Source organism: Myotis daubentonii, chromosome 2, assembly GCF_963259705.1.
Source record: "Myotis daubentonii chromosome 2, mMyoDau2.1, whole genome shotgun sequence".
Classification (NCBI taxonomy): Eukaryota; Metazoa; Chordata; class Mammalia; order Chiroptera; family Vespertilionidae; genus Myotis; species Myotis daubentonii.
In genome coordinates, this window is record NC_081841.1 from 20,483,225 (window position 1) to 20,502,039 (window position 18,815).

Consider the following 18,815-nt stretch of genomic DNA (forward strand, 5'->3'; position numbering starts at 1 on the left):
CTCTTCAGCTCATCTTATCATCTTTCCTTTCTTAAGATATCCCAAATTCAGGTGTCCCTCCCCTCCCCAGTATGCCTACTTCCCTGTTCTCAGCCAGTATCTCTGCCAATATATAATACCCAAATATTGCCAGTATCTGTGTAGTAACATCCTTTTTTCTGGTCTCCCTTAATTCTACTCTTGAACATTCACAGTCTAGTCTTCACACTAAATCTAAAATGATCCTTTTTGAAAAAGATCCTGGCACTCCTGTGCTTCATAAACCCTCCAGTGTATCTCCATTTCACACAGTAGGAAATCCAGAACTTGTAAAGCTTGATGAAAACAAAAATTTTGTTTATTGCTCTATTTTAGGACCCAGAACAAACAGTGCTTTGCACATAGAATATACCCAGTGTATGCTTGTCTAAATTGAAGGTGAAAGGGAAGGGGAAGGAAGAAATCAAAATAGTGAGGTCTAAATGTTCTTACTATTGTACCTTTATTTATTTTTACATTTGTTTATTTCTGTAAGATCGGGTTTCATGGAAGTAGAATTGCTAATTTAAAAGATGTATATATGCATTATATTGAATATATATGTGATGAGCTGGCAGTGGCAGTTCTTGGGTGACACACCCTGGAACCAGAGAGGAGGGAGCCCGATTCCAGGGTGCGTCACTCAAGAACTGCCCTCTCACAATCTGGGACCCCTTGGGGGACGTCAGAAAGCCAGTTTCGGCCCGATCCCCGCAGGCCAGGCTGAGGGACCCCACCTGCTGGAGGGACCCCACTCACTCTGCAGAGCCCTTCAAGCCATGGTGCCGCCCCAGGTGCAGCTGACCAGGGAGGGGCCATGGGAGGTTGGCTCCAGGGCATGTCCGGTCCATCTTGCCCAGTCCCGCCCCGCTGGCCACCTTGTAATTAATTTCCTTTCAATGTGCACGAATCTGTGCACCAGGGCACTAGTATTGAATACATGTGTGATGGGTATGCTTTTCTAGCTTTGTCTGAAGGTATGACAAAATTGTGTTCTTTGAGAGAGGAAAAAATTGAGTTGATTTGATTATTAATGTTACATGATTGTGTTAGGTTGTTACAGAGCAGCAAACTGGCCAAAAAATCCAGATTGTGACATCACTTGATCATAACACACAAGGCAAGCAGTTCATTCTGACAAATCACGATGTCTCTACTCCAAGCAAAGTCATTCTGGCCAGGCAAGATTCCACACCTGGGAAAGTTTTTCTCACAACTCCTGATGCAGCAGGTGTCAACCAGTTATTTTTTACAACTCCTGATTTGTCTGCACAACACCTCCAGGTAAATAACCACAGTGTGTCTTTGTATCTTACACTTGAAAAGAATTAAAAAGCATGTCATAAGTATGCTCTTAGTTACATACAGTAAGATCCACTCTGGCAAGTTTAGCAGGAAGGGACTAAATCCTATATAATAAAGACGTAATATGCAAATTAACCCTCACACCCTCACAAGATGGCTGCCTACGACCAGCCCAGCAGGGGGGTTAGTGAGAGACGACCAAACGACTGAACAAGCAGGCTGCGTGGGGTGACCAGGCTAGCAGGGGGGTTAGTGAGGGACAACCAAACGACTGAACAGCAGGCTGTGTATGGTGATTAGGCCAGCAGGGGGTCAGTTGGGGGTGACCAGGCCAGCAGGGAGGGCAGTTAGGGGCGACCAGCCAGCTGGGGGGGTGGGGGGGAGCAGTAAGAGGCAACCAGGCCAGCAGGGTCGGGAAGTTAGGGTGACCAGGCAGGCGGGGGAGGTGCAGTTGGGTGTGATTAGGCTGGCAAGCAGGGCAGTTAGGGGCGACCAGGCTGGCGGGGGGGGGGGGCAGTTGGGGGTGACTAGGCCGGCAGAGGGGAGCAGTTGGGGGCAACCAGGCCAGCAGGGCGGGCAGTTAGGGGCAATCAGCCAGCACGCAGAGGCGGTAAGGGGAGATCAGGCTGGCCGGGGTGGGGGGGGGGGGAGGTAGTTAGGGGTGACCAGGCAGGCAGGCAGGTGAGCGATTAGGAGCCTGTGGTCCAGGATTGTGAGAGGGCAGTCGGACATTCCCCGAGGAGTCCCAGATTGGAGAGGGTGCAGGCTGGTCTGAGGAGAGGGACGCCCCTCCCCCTCCATGCACAGATTTTGTGCACCAGGCCTCTAGTATAGAATATAGAGAGCTCAAAGAATTGTTGCAGGAGGGCTGAAGAAACAGTTCTAGATCAGGTTTCAAAAAATAACTACTGGAGCACACTTGAGAACTACTTCTAAGAGTCCTGCTGCTTCTGCACAGTTAGGAAACTGCCAGATCAGGAGCATCTTCTGTGGCTGCAGTTTCTAGGACCAAGATGCCTATGCCTTGAACCAGCAGCATCCATATTAACAAGTTGGTATCATAGCTGCTGTCTTTGTCAGTTAGCCTCTTCTGTTGTTATCTACATCTTCGTTGATAAAGCAAGCCATTTACTCTATGGTCTCCTTTAATATTCAAACTCAGTAGTGTAGTTAGTGTTAATTTTTGCTAGTTCTATATTATACTTCAAGAGCCATTTAGGGCTTTTACACATTGCATGCCTATGGTTATGTAGATGTTTTTACTTCTGGTTGTTACAATTGAATACAAATATAATGAACCATTAAGTTTGCCTCCAGAGAGATTTTGGGTGAGTGCCCGCTTAAAATTGGATTCCACATTTTTTTAATGAAAAACTGATCAAAGAAAATTCCTTTCAGGATTGAAAAACCTAATTCATGAAACACAAAATTTTGCCTATGTATCCTGTTGGATTTTATTCTTTCAGTTACATCATTTTAGAAATTGCTGAGGTAGAAAATGGATAGGAGTCACTAAAAATATTTATAACATTATACATACCTTAATTTCTTTATTTTATTAACAAATTTGATTTTTTTTTGAAGTTTTACGTTAATAGAAATATAAGCAGTTAGTATGCAGAGTTCCGATATAACCTCCCAACACACAGTTTCTCCTGTTTTAACATTTTGCATTAGGATGACACATTTGTTATAATTAAATAATATTGATACATTATTAACTAAAATAGTTATTTTTATCTTTCCCTGATTTTTACCTAGTATTATTTTTGTTTCAGGATACTATATTGCATTTAGTTGCCATATCTCCTTAGATTCCTCTTACCTATGACCATTTCTCATACTTACCATGTATTTGATTACCTTGACAGTTTTGCTGTATACTGGTTAGGTAAAGTGTTGGTTGCCCCCCTTATGTTTTTCTCATGTTAGATTGGGGTCGTGGGTTTTGGGGAGAAGGATCACAGAGTTTAAGTGCCATTTTCATTACATCATATCAAGAGTACTTACTTACTATCATCACACCTTATGACTGGTGACATTAACCTTGATCTCCTGGCTGAAGAAATATGTGTCAGGTTTTTACTCTTTAAAAAACATTGTATTATGAACATGGAAGTAATACTGGTATTTTTCCTACTTCATGGATTATTGCTAAGGGAAATGAAAGAGAAACAAGTATAGGATGAAATTTCTTGGACCAAGATTTGCTTTCTGGTCTAATAACCTAAGATGGCATATGGGCAAATCCCTTGCCCTCTCAATATCTCTTCTACCCTTAGAAATAAGTAGCAGATAAAATATTAACACCTTTTGCAATAGATGTGCCATTTAGGAAAAGAATGGTATTTGTCTTAGGCACTTTCAAAGGACATCTAATAGAATTTTTTTTTAAGGTTTTATTGAAGACTGATTTTATGGTAATATAAAAAGAAATGATAGCACTATAATATAACAGGACAGCTATTTTAAGAACTGTTTAAATTTTTTAAAATCAGAATTACTTCTAAAGTCATTCACACCCCTAAGAGAAGAAAAAGTCAAAGTTGAGGGCTACTTTGTGGGTTGTTTTAAAGCAGGGGAAGGTGTTTACTAAATGCTATATCACATTTTTGGGATTGAAATTAATTTGTTCACTTTTCAAAAGATTGAAAGAAAATGATGAAAAGATTGAAGGATAAGCCTAAGAGAAGAAACTAGTATTTCTTTACCAGCATTAGTTGTACTTAGTGATGAGCTCTTTATATAACGGAAAGAGGCTTAGTAATTTACCCACGGCTATTCCACCTAGTCCCACTAACTTGCTACCATTTATCAGAGTCCATGCTCTCCACCACTTACACCCAGCCCAAACCTAAGACAGCCCATTAATAAAAAGTTTATTTATACCTTTATCAATTATATTTCCATAATTATAAAGTTAATACAGCAACAAAATTTTTCTCTTTTAAAAATCTAGTTAGTTTTTTATGCTGTCATAGCATATTTTAGTCATGCCATTCCAGTGGAAAGGTTCTAAGCTTTTTAAAGACAAATGTCATGATAGGATTGATAACTGTTGCGATAATTTGACAAGTTCCATATGCATATTAAATGCTTAATCTGTGAAAAGCATTAAAAACTACTTATGTGTTCATGTGTTTAATAGTCATTTACTTTAATGAAGTTGTTATGGAACAAATTAAAAAGGTATTACTGTTGTTACTTCTTATAACATTGAAATTTTTCCTATATGTTAAGAAAATTATAAATAGTTTAATTGCTATATGCATAATAATAGAGTTTAAAGTTTCAAAATAACTTAAAAAGGAAGCAAAAAATAAGACTGGCTGTTCTTTTAATTTTTTACATGAAAAGCATTATTGAGTAATAACATTGTTGTGTTTTGTTTTCATTTTGGGGGATTTACTTTAGTTCTTAACAGATAATTCTTCTTCAGACCAAGGACCAAATAAGATTTTTGATCTTTGCGTAGTATGTGGAGACAAAGCATCAGGTAACATTAAAAATAATTTCCTATATCTGTTGTGTTGTTAAAATAACTATCACACTACTATGAAAACAAAAAGAAAAATAAAGGCGCATGTAGTTTTTATGGTTCATATTTGTAGCTAATGAAATTTACCTGATTTTTCCCCAGAGCTTTTTATTAATGTAAAGATTTTTCTCTTTAGTGCAGTTTAATTTGATCTGTCAGTGAAAAAAAACTTATATTTCAGAGCATTATGAAAGATGGTTACCATTTTTGTTGTTGTTAATCCTCACCTGAGGATATTTTTCCCATTGATTTTTAGAGAAAGGCGAAGGGAGAGAGGAGGGGATGAGAGAGAGAGAGAGAGAAACATTAATGTGAAAAAGACACATCAATATGGTTTCCTCCCACAAGGTGCAGATCAGGGCCAGGAATCAAATTTGTGTGACACTTTGGTCCAAGGATTGACACTCTAACCACTGAGAAAACTGGCCAGTTTACTTTTTGAAGGTAAACTGAAGGTGTGGAAATTTTTTTTTAATGTGACACCAGTTTTGTCAGAGAATTGGTAAAAATGAGTTGTGATCCTTGGTAATATATAACACTAAGTTGGTAACCTACCTGTTGAGCCCTGTTTTCATTCTAGCAAAACAGAGTAACTTGAATTATTGGGGTGGAAAAAGCTCTGGTTAACCTGTATTTAATGCTTTGCATAGCCCATCAGGCATTTCTCCAAACCTGTTACTAGTATTCAGGGCTATGTCATTTTAGTTCTGGCTATTGTTACCTCATGCCAGAAATACAAACCCATGTTCATTCAAATGTATTTATAGGTGCCAATGTGATATAATTTAAGGGCCCAGTTTGTTTTCTTTAACCCTTTGAGTGCCAACGAATATCCTAGGAACTATGCCAAAATTGCCAAGGCATTTTTGCTGATTTTACAGCAGTTTAGGAAAAAAATTATGAAAATTAGGCAGATAAATGCCAGTGGTCAATTTTAGAACTACAAACATTCAGAATCATAAGTAATCTGCACTTAGGTGCCACCTGTCAATAAAGAGTGAACTACTAGCATCTAATAGTGACACTGCAGGAGGAGTGCGATACCGCTCCCGGCACTTTTGGGGGAAAGACAGGTGGAGCGCGATCGCACTCCCTGGCACTCTAGAGGTTAATTTTCTTTAAACTAGCCCATAGCTTAATTACAAAAATCTTCACTAGAGCTTTACTTAGAGTGTGTTCAGTTTGTTAATAGATGTTATGCCAAAGAAATGGTTTGTGAAATGATAGGCTAATCAGAGCACTACAGATGCTTCCAGAGTTTTGAAAAATGGAACCCACAGTGGTACATTTATACCATGGAATACTATGCAGCTGTAAATAAAGAAGGGTCTCTTACCCTTTGAGACAGCATGGAGGGTCCTGAAGAGTATTATGCTAAGTGAAATAAGCCAGTCAGAGAAAGACAAGTATCATATGATCTCACTCATATGTGGAATCTAGTGAACAAAATAAACCCATAGGCATAGAAGCATGGAACAGACTGATGAATCTCAGAGGAAAGATAGGGGTATGTAGGGAGAATTTAACCAAAGAACATACATGCATATATGCATAACCCATGACACAGACAATAGTGTGGTGAAGGCCTGGGCAGAGGGAGTCAATGGAGAAAGAAGGGAGGACATTTGTAATACTTTCAACAATAAAGATAAATTTAAAAAAATTAAAATGAATTTGGTGGACAAAAAAAACATGTGGAACCCACAGCGAGGAGGGATTATTATAGCTCAGGTAGTAACTGATATTATATTCTTTTTTTGGAGCATAGTTTTTAGATTGAAATATGCAGTATATAATAACTAATTTGTGATATCAGAAGTGAAAATAGTTATGTTATAAAATTAAAAACACTGGTTTCGTTTAATATATCTTATCAGAGAATATGGTTGTTTCATTTTCTGTTTGGTAACTCCTAAACATTTTTTTCATGCCATAAACTCAAAAATCTCAGTTTCATCTCATATATGTTGTTTAAAGGGAAGAAATGGGCTTATTTCATTTCTATTCTAAAATATATGACTTTTAAATATTTTGTCTCTAGGACGTCATTATGGAGCAGTAACTTGTGAAGGCTGCAAAGGATTTTTTAAAAGAAGTATCCGAAAAAATTTAGTTTACTCATGTCGAGGATCTAAGGACTGTATTATCAATAAACATCATCGAAACCGCTGTCAATATTGCAGGTTACAGAGATGTATTGCGTTTGGAATGAAACAAGACTGTATGTATTAGTTTTAAAGGAGAAAATTAAGAATTCAGGCAGACTAGAAGTATGTTAAAATTAGCACATTAAAATGTCAATTTTATATGCTTTTTAATTTATAGTTTTCCAAATAAAATTATAGAAATATATGCATATGTATTTTTAATTCACACAACAAATAGTTTTTGAGTACCTATATGCCAGTTGTGTATTTCTAGTTTGAACATGGTTAAAAAAAAAAAAAAAAAAAGCATAATTAACTAAGTTTAGTTTTTGGCAGCTACTATTGATTGAGCTCTAACTATGCCTAATAACTTTCTTATTTTCACAGCAAAATTCTATTCAGTAGGTACTACTGTTACCTGTTTTGCATTTGAGTAAGCAAGTTTAGTACTTGTTCTAGGTCACACAACTAATAAGTGGCAAAACTTGGATTTGAATATTGGTAGCTTTCAGTGCACAGGAGGATGCCCAACCATCTGAGCCCCACTGGCCAGGCTTGACTGAGATTATAAAAAATCAATTCGTCTACATTTCTGCCACAGCAGTGACAGAAAGAGGAAAGAATTCAAAATGGCCACTTTTACATTAATTATTACAATTTACTAAAGCAGCTTTGTCGAATTTGCAAATAATTTCTAAAGATTGGTGGTTGGTTATCTTTGGAGTTCAGTTATAATCACCATGTCTTCAGTGAGCAGCATTGCTGACCTAGAATTTACATCTATAATTGCCTGTAAATTCTGCATTGTGACAGTCTACCACATTTTTGTAGCTGTTCAGTGTGAAAGAAAACCCATTGAAGTATCACGAGAAAAATCTTCCAACTGTGCCGCTTCAACAGAAAAAATCTACATTCGAAAAGACCTTCGAAGCCCATTAGCTGCAACTCCTACTTTTGTAACAGATAGTGAAACTGCAAGGTATAGTAAATACAACAAACAAAACATTAAGTAGCTGGCCATTTGTTTTTCTTCCCACTGAAAGGAAGGCTGAAACTTGTTCTTATTTGTTACAGGTCAGCAGGACTGTTAGATCCAGGAATGTTTGTGAATATTCATCCGTCTGGAGTAAAAACTGAGTCCTCTATGCTGATGACACCAGATAAGGTGTGTTTAGTGCAATTAATGTAAAGATTAAACATTTTTAAGCTTTTAAAATGGTTTCCTTTATTTCTATCAATTTAGTCAATTGATTTGGTCCTAAATATTCCCTATTACAAGTTGCTTTTTAAAAAAATATGTAAATTATCAACTGCCTTGTAGTGTCAAATGACAAAATAATTAATTTAGTTAAGAGTTTGATGTCCTTTATTCAAGGAGAAACAACCCATGCATTGGGAGAGAACAGTGTCTCCTCATAAGCAGTGGAACACTCTTCCCCAGGAGAGTTTGGGCAGGAGTGAGTTTCACAGAGCATGAGAGGCAGCAGCAAGGAAACAGCATGATTGGCTGCAAAGTCAGGGATTTCCTCTTAAGGCCAGCAGGTCCTCTTTTCCTAGGGTAAGTACAGGCTGGCTTAGTTTATTTTACATTTGTGACATAGGCAGAGCCACTATAGCACCCTCCATTTCGTGGCTCTCAGTACTGTAGGAATTAACTTCATTAGTAGAAATATTTATTATTCCACTAGGATAATTATAGCTTCGGTGTGAAAATGACAAACATTAAAAATAAAAAGTCTTCCAGATTTTTTCATGTTGAAATAAAAGTCATCATAAATAGGTATTTATAATTGAAAAATTTTTAATGTTCCTGCTCAGCCCATGTAGTTCAGTGGTTGAGCTACCCAGGAACCAAGAGATCACGGGTTCGATTCCAGGTCAGAGCACATGCCTGGGTTGCGGCTTGATCCCAAGTAGGGTGGCGTGCAGGAGGCAGCTAATGGATGTTTCTCATCAATGGATGTTTCTTTCTCTACCTCTTTCCTTACCTGTCTCTCTTAAAAAATTAATGAAAATATTTTTGAAGCCCTAACCGGTTTGACTCAGTGGATAGAGCGTCAGCCTGCGGACTGAAAGGTCCCAGGTTCGATTCCGGCCAAGGGCATGTACCTTGGTTGCGGGCACATCCCCAGTAGGAGGTGTGCAGGAGGCAGCTGATCGATGTTTCTCTCTCATCGGTGTCTCCAACTCTCTATCCCTCTCTCTTCCTCTCTGTAAAAAATCAATAAAATATATTTTTTTTTAAAAAAAAAGAAAAAATATTTTTGAAAATTTTAGTATTCCTATTATATTTCACTACAGATTGTATAGTGAATTTCAACACACCTGAAATTCCTAATGCACCTGACTCAAATCACCAACTTGAGGTAAGAGTAGGAATAGGTTTGCAAGAGTTCTCATTATGTATCCAAGTCATCTGGATTCTCTTAGAGATTTGGAACAGTTCTTTATTGAGCAAGGAGTCTATAGGAATATAGGTTTGTTTATTTAGATTGAGTATTTAAAAATTCTGTAGTTTTCGGGAACCTTTTATGAGAACAAAAAAAATTTCTCCTGAAGACTCATTTGTGAAAACAGATTTTAGGGAGCCCATGACTTGTTTCTCTTAGCCTGTAATGTTATCTGGTTTTATATACCATGTAAGATTCTTCATCCTATTTATGGTCAAATTTGTTATATATCTATTGATTAATACTTTAAGACATTCATTTTTAAAAAAAAGTTTTATTGAGTTCAGAGAGAAAGGGGAGAGGTAGAGAGATTAAAACATCAGTACAAGAGAGAATCACTGATTGGCTGTCTCCGGCACACCCACTACTAGGGATTGAGCCTGTAACTCAGGCATGTGCCCTGACCCAGAATCAAACCATGACCTCCTTGTTCATAGGTTGACACTCTACCACTGAGCCACACCAGCCAGGGCAAGGCACTCACTCTTAATACTTGTGCTCTTGAGTCTAATTTCAGCTGCCACCTGCTAGCTGCATAACCTTGGGAAGTTATTTGACCTCTTTGTCTCATTTTCCTTTTTCATCTGTAAAATAGGGATAATGAGAGTGTCAGCCTAACAGATTGGGCTTTAGCATGCTGCTACTAAGTGAGATTTGGCCTCTTAACATATACTTTGGAGTTAGGAGATTTAGCCGTGTCTAAATGATTCAAAGTTAGATTGCTACTTAGAATTTTATTTGTATACTAGAGGCCCATTGCAGGAGGATTCCTGCAAGAATAGCGCTTCGCTCCCGTCTCTGTAGCTCCTACCCCGCCCATCTCTGCCGCTTCTCTCCCTCCTGTCTCCGCTACCTCGGCTCCGTTGCTTGGCTTCCTTCTACGGTGTCTTCAGTCTATGCTCCCAGCCGTTATATGCAAATTAGCTGCCATCTTTGTTGGCGGTTAATTTGCATATCATGCTGATTAGCCCGTGGGAGGTGTAGCGAAGGTATGGTCAATTACCATGTTTGTCTATTATTAGATAGGATTAACTCCTTTGGGAAAGGAAAAGAACTAAGTTTTGTTGAGAAATTACTATTTGTCTAGATATTGTACAGTCTATATATCTTTGTATTACATTGTAATACCAACCTTTTTGGTAAGTTTCTGACAGATGGTCCCCAAACTCTCAAGTCACAGTCTGAGTGAGGTCTTTCCACATTGCCCAAGAGTGGCAAAACTTAAAATTTTAGTTACATAGACTTGTTATGAAATGGAAGAGAATATATGTGTTTAAGTTTTAGTTAAAAAATGTTAATTTTTTTTTTTGGTTAATCCTCATCCAAGGATATTTTTCTATTGATTTTTAGCGAGAGTGGAAGAGAGAGGGAAAGTCAGAGAGAAACATTGTTGTGAGAGAAACACACTGTTGGGTTGCCTTCTGCACAAGCCCTGACTAGGGCCTGGGCGAGGGAGGAGCCTGCAACCAAGGTATGTGCCCCTGACCGGAATCGAACCCAGGACCCTTCGGTCCACAGGCTGACGCTCTATCTACTGAGCCAAACCGGCTAGGGCAAATCTTTTACTCATATATAAGAAGGCTACAGCAGAATGGTTAGGAACATGGGTTTTCCCATCAGACCTGGCTTCCCACCCTGCTTCCCCTATCTACTGCTGGAGTGATGATGGATAATTCTTATCATCAATAAAGGGATGATGAGATGATGATTCCTATTTCACAGTGTTGTTAGGATTAAATAAAATATATATGTAATAATCATGCAAGAACTCAGTAACTGGTGGGTTGCTCAGTAATGATTCTGGGACCATTCATTCATTTGGGGAGAACTCAAAAATTATTTCATTCTACTTATTCACCAAAATTAATTTCACATAAACTAAAGAATTACCATAACAAATGAATCACAGAAACATGTATTCTCTTAGGATTAAGAACACTGAAAACAAAAACCATAAAAGAAGAATAAAAAATACCATTAAGGGATCCTGTCAATACGTCAGAGAAGGCAACTGAAGCCCTCTCATTAGATTAGGATGGAATAATTTGGACATTTAAAAAAGAATAACTAATGGATTGAAAAACATCAAATATGTAAAAATCTATGAATTTAAAATGATACTCAAAACTCACTAATGCCATTAGAGGTTGCTACAACATTGATTTATTCCTCTACAAATTGGAAAATAAAAGGAAGAAGAATCAAGCACTTAACTGCCTTTGCTGTACAAATTATATTTCTGGGTAGTCAGAGTTAAGGAAAGTTGTTTTTAATAAGCTAATTAATATGTAAATATATACAAATATATGCTCCATTAACAAAAATAAAAGCTGAAGGCAAATGGGAAAATAATGTAATATGTAAAAATAGCCCAGTATCTTAAATATGTAAGATTTTTGAGCTGCACATTTCATGGTATTTACTACACAGTGCCTAGTAAAAGTTGGCATCCTAGGAAGTCTGTTCAATAATACATTTACATTTTTTCCCTCTCTTCACTAATAATAATTTTATTACATTCTTTACAATTTTATTACATTCTTTATAATTTCTATTTTATGTTTTGGAAATTATAACGATCAAAATTTAAAAAGGATAATCTAATAGCCTTTTTTTTTTTTTTTTATCTTCACCAAGAATAAGTTCTTACTGATTTTAGAGAGAGATGAAAGGAGAGAGATAGAGGCATTGATGTGAGAGAAACATTGATTGATTGCCTCCCATACTTGCCCCACCGGGTTTCAAACCCACAACCTAGGTACGTGCCATGACTGGGAATTTAACCCAAAACCTTTTGGTGTATAGGTCGACTCTCCAACCAATTGAACTACCAGGCCAGGTAATTTAATAGCTTTTTAAGTGACTGTGATATGGATGGGTAGGTGAGCCATTAAGTGCCTTTTTTGGTTTGAAGTAATTTTTGTATAATGTATTGTTGAAAACATAGAAAATGTACCTGATGTTTTTAAACATGTATTTTCCTCAACAAGCTTCTAAATGCTCACAGCTCTTTGATTTTATTTTTTAGATTTCATCTTAGAGTACTTTTATTTTGGCATTTCATAATTTACAACTGGATATTTCAGATTTAAAAGTTGACAGATACCTACTTGCAGAATTTAATTTTTTTTTAATTTTTTTTTTTTTTAAGGCTGATACATGTCAGGGAGATTTAAGTACATTGGCCAGTGTGGTTACATCATTAGCAAATCTTGGAAAAACTAAAGATCTTTTTCAAAATAGTAACAAAATGTCTATGATTGAAGGATTAAGTAATGGTGATACCTCTTTGTGTGAATTTAATCAAGAAATTCATACCAACGGTGATGTTTCAAGGTAAGGTCTGTTTTGATCTTAAGTGTCCTTTCGTTTAAGTGTCCTTTAGTATTTCTTAAGATATTTTTAGGTTGAATACTATTTACAGAGGTTTCAAAAAACTGGTATTTCTTTAGGTTTAGAAAATGTAAGGCATAGTCAGTTTTAACTAAAAAATTGCATTCAAATGTAAAATGTTTTCCAGCAGGCTACATTATACATAATGAGCAATAAGTGAATATTATTATATGTTAGAAATGTAGTCATAAAATTCAGGAATTTTTTTTCACTAAAGATGATTATTTGGGTCTGAAATTTCAGATATAGTTTAGTTGTCAGATTTTATCTTCTGTGTATTTAGAGTTAACCATTTATCTTTATTAGGGAGTCATGTTCATTTTTCCCATCAATTTTTAGTGATGAAATAGATTTAAAGACTTAGTTAAATCGAATTTTTAAGTTACACTTCAGGAAACTCATCAGAATTCTATTTTTCATTCTCTCAATATTAATACTTAGCATGTAGAAATCAGATTTCTTTAGGCTTTTTTCACATTCTTTCCATCACCTCAAATATTGAAGAAACTTCATTTAAAAATCTCATTAAGTACTTTGTTGAACAAGAGGTTTTAAGTAAATCTAGAAGGCATCTCATTAGAAAATATGGAGAACTACTTTGAATAATTATTACTAACATTAGTTAATTATTTGCTATTCTAATCTCAAATTCTTACCGTTTAGATGTAGCTATGTAACCACAAGTTTTAAAATATTCTCTGAATTATAAAATAAAGTTAAAACCTAACTTCATGTTGTGTAGAACACAGTCAGGTCAACGTAAATTCTAGCCCTTGTTCTTTCTAAATAACTGCTATATGTAAAATGAACGAGCTGATATCTTGTAACAAATGTATAACTTGTAAAAGCATATTTTTATACTGAAGTATAAAAATTATACCTCCTTAATTAAGATTTTTTTTAAAGACTAGTTCTCTGATAATACATTAATATATTTTTTCATACATATGAAGTCTAATTTGTTGCTTTTGGAGAGTCATAGATATCACTGAAATAGAGTGTTCAGTGATACACCAAAGTTTTAATTCCTAAACAGTTTTTAGGCCTAAATCTTAATTCCAGAATTTTATATACAATTTTTATTTTATTGTGGAGATGTCCAAGCTCACAGCTTCTGATGTCTCCTTATAGGGCATTTGACACTCTTGCAAAAGCATTGAATCCCGGAGAGAGCACAGCCTGTCAGAGCTCAGTAGAGGGCATGGAAGGAAACGTACATCTAATTGCTGGAGACTCAAGCATAAATTACATCGAAAAAGAGGGGCCACTTCTCAGCGATTCACATGTAGCTTTCAGGGTATTTCCATATATATATACTTTTTTTATAATTTTTATGTTGTATTATCCATTTTGATTTTAATCTTCCTTTCAAAAAACTAAGTATATTTGTTGTACTTTTAAAAGTCAGAAATATCCCTGATAGAATTCAAAACAGCAGCTAAAACATATACATCTGCCTATATAAAATAATGGCTTAATAAATCCTGTTTCTAAGGCATAGTTATAATATTAATTAATGGGTTTCAGTTTATAAAAGTTAGCTTTTAGAACATTTATACATAAGTTGTTCCTTTTTAAAAAAATATATTTTATTTGATTTTTTACAGAGAGGAAGGGAGAGGGATAGAGAGCTAGAAACATCCATGAGAGCGAAACATCGATCAGCTGCCTCCTGCACACCCCCTGTTAGGGATGTGCCCGCAACCAAGGTACATGCCCTTGACCGGAATCGAATCTGGGACTCTTCAGTCCACAGGCTGACGCTCCAGCCACTGTGCCAAACTGGTCAGGGCAAGTTGTTGCTTTTTTGACATTAAATATTGGCAATCATGATCTGTCAAATGCACTGGTTTGTTCAATGCCTCGCTACTATTACTTTAGTATAAACCAATATCTAAGACTCAGATACTCTGCTCTTATCAGAGTAACTGCAGAGAACTCCATTTATTATGTGTTACCCCAATTTGCTAGCTCTCAATTATTTTAAGAAGGTAAAAATCATTTAACACATTTTAACTTTGTGTTAACTTTTAACACTTTAAACATTTTGGAGAAGGTACATTTGTAACTTATTTTCTGCTCCCCTAATATACATAAATTTATGATGGAAACGTTACATTTAGAATATTAGGAGTAATACATATACAACATTAGAAAATAACTTTATAATATTTGATTTGTAGTACAGATGGTTGTCATTCAGCTATAGATATGCTGACCATTGATGCCCTAATTAAGACCCAGCTGTTTTGACCCTCCATTTTAACCACTTTGTATCTTTGCTCTGCCAGCTAGCTGTGAATACTGTTAGCAAATTATATGCAGTGTTTGAAAGTATGTAGGACATTTAACAATACATAGTAGTTCTGGAATACCTGAGTGTAATTGCTCATAACTTTACTATAGAATACACATTTCCATGGGTTTCTTATGAAAACATATAGTTATCAAGTAGATAACTATATCTATTGAGACTACAGCATACATACACACGTCAATGGTAGAAATAATGAGCACAAAATAAATCTAATACTGGCCAAAATGGCATATAATAAAGTTTGTTTATGCAAATTTTAACTACTTGGTAGAAATAGCCACAGAGAAAACACAGTGACTTAAATAATAATTGCTCTAATTTGATAGTAAAACATCAGTGAAACCAATCTTTATGTAAAATTTTACAAAGATAACATGAAAAAAATTAGAAAAGTTTTATTTGCATTGTACAAGAACACTTTTTTTTTCCTGACATTCTTTTTTTTTATTATTGTTTAAAGTATTACAAAGGGTATTACATATGTGTCCTTTTTTTCCCCCCGCCCTTGACAATCCCCTGGCCTCCCCTACCCCCCAGTGTCTAACGTCCATTGGTTATACTTATATGCATGCATACAAGTCCTTCGGTTGATCTCTTACCCCCCCCCTCCTGCGCCCCAACCCTCCCTGGCCTTCCTGCTGCAGTTTGACAATCAAGAACACTTTTTAGGAAGGCTATAAGAGGAGGCAATGGGAATAATCAATGTCATCCTTAAAAATATGGTAGAAGCTATGGACAGGGGTGGAGCAAAGCAAAACTGATTTTTCCCATTGCTCTTTCTTATTCTAAGTAAAAGATATTTATTAGTTTTATTTCCCCCTTTGGATTTAAATGGGAAGGAATGTAAAAGAAGTAGGAAGAGGACCCATTGCAAGGAAAAGGTACTCAAGAATGCTTCTATTGAAAGTAGAAGTAGTTCACCATTTTTATTGTTGATAGTGGTCCTCAGAGTTTTCTTTTTCTTTCAAATATTTGTTTTGGACAAATGAATTAGGCAAATAGAACTTTTTCTTTTTTCCATTTCATCTTTATCCTACTATACTTTGGATGTCCTCATAATGAGCACTGTAAAGTTTCTTATTCTCCTGAAGAAAGACAGCTCCTTCTTTCCTTGAATCTTATTTACAGACTCTATGAAATCAGAGTCTCACTTTTCAGTGACTTCCCAGCCTAGTACCTTCAGGGTTAGTTCTTTCCTTGATGTTTTATGGTCATGAGTTTCAAGACATGCCATCTGTAATCATAAAATGAATTTTCTCTTGATTGCTGAGCTACTAATAGCATTTTGTCCCTTTCTTGCATGTTTACATACAGTGAGTGTAGTTTGCAGCATGCTTCCACATGCATTCTTTGATTTGAGCCTCACTATAGTCTGTTGAGAAGGTTCATATTTTTATTGTAATTTTCTGAATAAAAAAAGAGATTTGGAGGTTTTTAGTGTCTTATTCAAAGCAAACCAGACAGTAAGGAGAAATAGTCTAATAATGCTTCTTAAATTTTTATTCTGAAGAATCTAGGACAGCAGCAATATTTAACATTTCTGTTAAACTTCAGAGTTTTTGGTGTGATTTCATATGCTTTGTCTCACTTGATTATTTCAATTTGCTTATACAAATAATCAAGGTGGATACTATTCCCATTTGGAAATCAGTGTTTGAGATAGAGGTAGGTGATTTCCCAAACTGTTCTCTAAAATTTATTATCCAAATATTAGAATCACAATCCTAGTCACCACATTTGCTGTTTGGGAGTTGTTGTCATTTTCCTGGCCTCATTCCCTGACATAATCCTAACCAGTCTATTAGAATTTCTCCCTTTCTCTTCATTTTCAATGCCATATTTCAGGCCTTTTAAATTTTCTTAAAGTGTTATAGTAATATCTTTGCTTACAGTCTCTCTTCTCCATCTTGAGCACTGATAACAAAATAATAATTATTAAAAGTCAATCCAGTTATGTAACTCTGCTACATAAAAACCTTCAGCTTCCCATTGCCCATTATTTCTCAGACATGTCATTCTCTTTTTTTAGCCTTTTCTACAGTTCATTCACTTCCCATTTTATTTCTCTATTGAGACTACAGTATACATACAGCACTTAGCTAGGTGGCTCACAATGAACTCTCAATAAATGGTTGCTGAATTGATATGTGATCCAGGGCCACACAGTTAATTAATGACAAGTTGGGAATAGAATCCAGATCTTCTAACTCAAGTCAAATGATTATTTTAAAGCTATATTATTTAACCCATTATGAAAATTACATATAGAAACTGCTGGAAAGGTAATTATGTAAACAATAACTTGTAAAGTAGGTATCCTAGTTTAGTCATGTCTCAACACTCTAAATCAGCAGTTCTCAACCTGTGGGTTGCGACCTCTTTGGGGGTAGAACGACCCTTTCACAGGGGTCGCCTAAGACCATCGGAAAACACATATATAATTACATACTGTTTTTGTGATTAATCACTATGCTTTAATTATGTTCAATTTGTAAAAATGAAATTGGGAGTCACCACAACATGAAGAACTGTATTAAAGGGTCACGGCATCAGGAAGGTTGAGAACCACTACTCTGAATCACCTCAGCCCTAGTTTGTTTTGTTCAGTGGTTAGAGCATTGGCCTGTGGACTGAAAGTTCCTGGGTTTGATTCCAGTCAAGGGCCGGTAACTTGGTTGCAGGCTCCATCCTGGCCCTGGTCAAGGTGCTTGTGGGAGGCAAGCAATTGATGTGTCTCTCTCACGTCAATGTTTCTCTCTGTCTCTCCGCCTCCCTTCCACTCTCTTATTTTTTAAACATATTTTTATTGATTTCAGAGAGGAAGGGAGAGGAAGAAAGAGATAGAAACATCAATGATGAGGGAGAATCATTGATTGGCTGCCTCCTGCACGCCCCCCACTGGGGATCAAGCCTGTAACCTGGGCATGTGCCCTGACCAGGAATGGAACCTAGACCTCCTGGTTCATAGGTCAACACTTAACCACTGAGCCATGCCACTCTCTCTAAAAATCAATGGGAAAATATCCTCAGGTGATTAACAACAACAAATCCTTGGATCTTTTTGGCATCATAGACACCTTTGAGAATCTGTGGAAAGCTATATATCCATTCCCCAGAAAAATATATATGGGCACATCGAGCTTACCCCACCCCAGGGTTAGCTACTGCTATTAACTGTGTTGTGTATTTTTATTTATTTATTTATATGTGTAAGTTGGATCATCCACATATTGTTTTGCAGTTTTTTCTCTAGGTGTCTATGAGATGTTTTTTCTGTGCCATTACATCTCTGTTTATCTTATTAATTTAATGCCTAGAAGGTACTCGATAGTGTGGATTATTCTTTTCTTCAGTGAAGGAAATTTGGATTCATCAACCTCCTGGTTCATAGGTTGGCACTCAACCACTGAGCCACACTGGCCAGGCAGTGGTCACACATTTAAAATAACTACCTAAGGCCCAGCCAGTGTGCTCAGTGGTTAAGCATCAACTCCTGATCCAAGAGGTCATTTGTTCGATTCCTGGTCAGGGCACACGCCTGGATTATGGGTTTGATCCCCAGTAGGGGGCATACAGGAGGCAGCCAATCGATGTTTCTGTCTCATCAATGTTTCTATCTCTATCCTTCTTCCTCTCTCTTTCAAAAA

The 18,815-nt window shown here is 36.5% G+C and overlaps 1 protein-coding gene across 8 annotated transcripts in view; it reads left to right on the forward strand.

The window, feature by feature from the left end:
- Positions 1 to 18,815, forward strand: part of NR2C1 (nuclear receptor subfamily 2 group C member 1) — a 41,816-nt gene that overhangs the window by 7,728 nt on the left and 15,273 nt on the right. For 6 of the 8 annotated variants that reach the window (XM_059681964.1, XM_059681970.1, XM_059681969.1 and 3 more), the window contains 7 exons: positions 1,072 to 1,302; positions 4,738 to 4,819; positions 6,903 to 7,082; positions 7,840 to 7,987; positions 8,083 to 8,173; positions 12,610 to 12,794; positions 13,983 to 14,148. In XM_059681964.1, the coding sequence (XP_059537947.1) occupies positions 1,072 to 1,302; positions 4,738 to 4,819; positions 6,903 to 7,082; positions 7,840 to 7,987; positions 8,083 to 8,173; positions 12,610 to 12,794; positions 13,983 to 14,148 (1,083 nt within the window). The remainder of the gene's footprint in view (positions 1 to 1,071; positions 1,303 to 4,737; positions 4,820 to 6,902; positions 7,083 to 7,839; positions 7,988 to 8,082; positions 8,174 to 12,609; positions 12,795 to 13,982; positions 14,149 to 18,815) is intronic. The other 2 variants (XM_059681968.1, XM_059681971.1) reach the window with 2 other exon arrangements.